The sequence below is a fragment of the Sinocyclocheilus rhinocerous genome, unplaced genomic scaffold, assembly GCF_001515625.1.
Source record: "Sinocyclocheilus rhinocerous isolate Xijiao unplaced genomic scaffold, SAMN03320098_v1.1 scaffold16758, whole genome shotgun sequence".
NCBI classification, from domain to species: Eukaryota; Metazoa; Chordata; class Actinopteri; order Cypriniformes; family Cyprinidae; genus Sinocyclocheilus; species Sinocyclocheilus rhinocerous.
This window is the reverse complement of record NW_015668219.1, coordinates 1-1,413: the sequence shown is the minus strand read 5'-3', so window position 1 is coordinate 1,413 and position 1,413 is coordinate 1. Positions and strand designations below refer to the sequence as shown.

The 1,413-nt window shown below is 42.6% G+C and overlaps 1 protein-coding gene across 1 annotated transcript; it reads right to left on the bottom strand.

The window, feature by feature from the left end:
• Positions 1–6: 6 nt before the first annotated feature.
• Positions 7–1,267, bottom strand: LOC107734003 (chemokine-like receptor 1). The gene has a single exon (XM_016545860.1). It carries the CDS (start codon positions 1,260–1,262, stop codon positions 300–302), a length of 963 nt encoding a protein of 320 aa, XP_016401346.1. The 5' UTR covers positions 1,263–1,267; the 3' UTR covers positions 7–299.
• Between the last annotated feature and the right edge of the window lie 146 nt (positions 1,268–1,413).

The following is a 1,413-nucleotide window of genomic DNA, read 5'->3' as shown; positions in this document are numbered from 1 at the left end:
TTTAGAATTGCTACATCAATCTTTAATGCCTGTGTACAATTCATGGGCAGCATTTTCCTAAGCGCATCAGTTCATTGTTGTGATCTGGGTCATCCATCCATTCTTCAAACTGCTTATCCTCTGTAGGGTCGCAGGGATGCTGGTCCAAGGGTGGAGGAAACACTGCATGGATGACCATTCCATCATTGGGGAACACTCTTTCTCATTCACTACACAGACAAGTTAGTGTCTCCAATTCACCTCTGAAAAACTCCACACAGACAGACCTCCAGGCTCATTTGGGACTTGATCTGGGGACCTTATTGGTGCAAGGCAACAGTGTTATAAACCCCCATTTCAAACTGACCTGGGTCATGTGCCATCCACTTCATTTTAATACTACATCCCAATAACAAATAGATGATCGGGCTGATAAAAGGGTGGGCTGTGGCCAATGCAGTAGCTGCTGGAAGTCCATATTTCAACATACTTGGACCCAGGCTGTCGGTAAGAGTGGCTTGAAGCATGGTTAAGAAGATTTGAGGGCCCCAGAACACAAAGAAGGCAATCTTTATAGCACAGATGATCTGTGCCTGCTTATTGCAATCTTTATTCCTTCTATGAGCTGATGTCAAACAGCTGAGAAACATGATCAAAGCTGGCACAAGGAGCCCGATAAGAAATCTCATGATAACGACTGCCTTCAGCCTAGCAATGCCGTCTTGAGTTGTTTTCGATTTGTCCAAGTCATAATCATCAATGCACTGAGAAGATCGCACCTCTCTGGAAAACAGCGAAGGACATGCCAAGACTGCTGCAATAGACCAGGAGAATGAAATCAGAATGATGTTACAATTCTTGCAATTTTCTAAGCAATCGTTTTTAAAAAAAGCAGAACTAATGCTCCAGAGACTCAGCATGGCTGCTGTGGAGAACATACTGCCGTAGGTGATATAGGATGACAGCTTGCAGCTTGCTTTTCCGTAATTCCATTCAAAGTTATTGTAAGCATACAGCAGCTGAAGAACAACAAATGCGCTGGAGACTAAGTGTGTTACAGCCAACGCCGTAATCCAAGTGGAAACCGTTGGCGTTTTCTTGTTTTCCAGGCAGCTGATGATAATGACGATGAAGTTGAGGGTGACACCGAGGATCAGGACAACAGAATATGTAATTAAGTAGATCATCCTGATCACATGTTGGTACTGCTTGATTGCATTTTCTGTGACTTCAAATTCTGTAATGATACCATCATAGTCTGTGGTATTGTCTTCTCTGGACATTTTGTGAAGCCTGAAACAAAAAGATGTGGATTAAAACTTTTTACTTTGAATAACATACTGCCCAGGAACGGATGTGTTCTGTTCAGATCGTATATATATATGTCACCTGTTCTATAACCATTCCTGGGGCCTCATTTATAAAATGTGCGTA

Bases quoted from the DNA above. Each gene is read 5' to 3' on its own strand.
- LOC107734003 (XM_016545860.1), bottom strand. From the start codon at position 1,262: ATGTCCAGAGAAGACAATACCACAGACTATGATGGTATCATTACAGAA.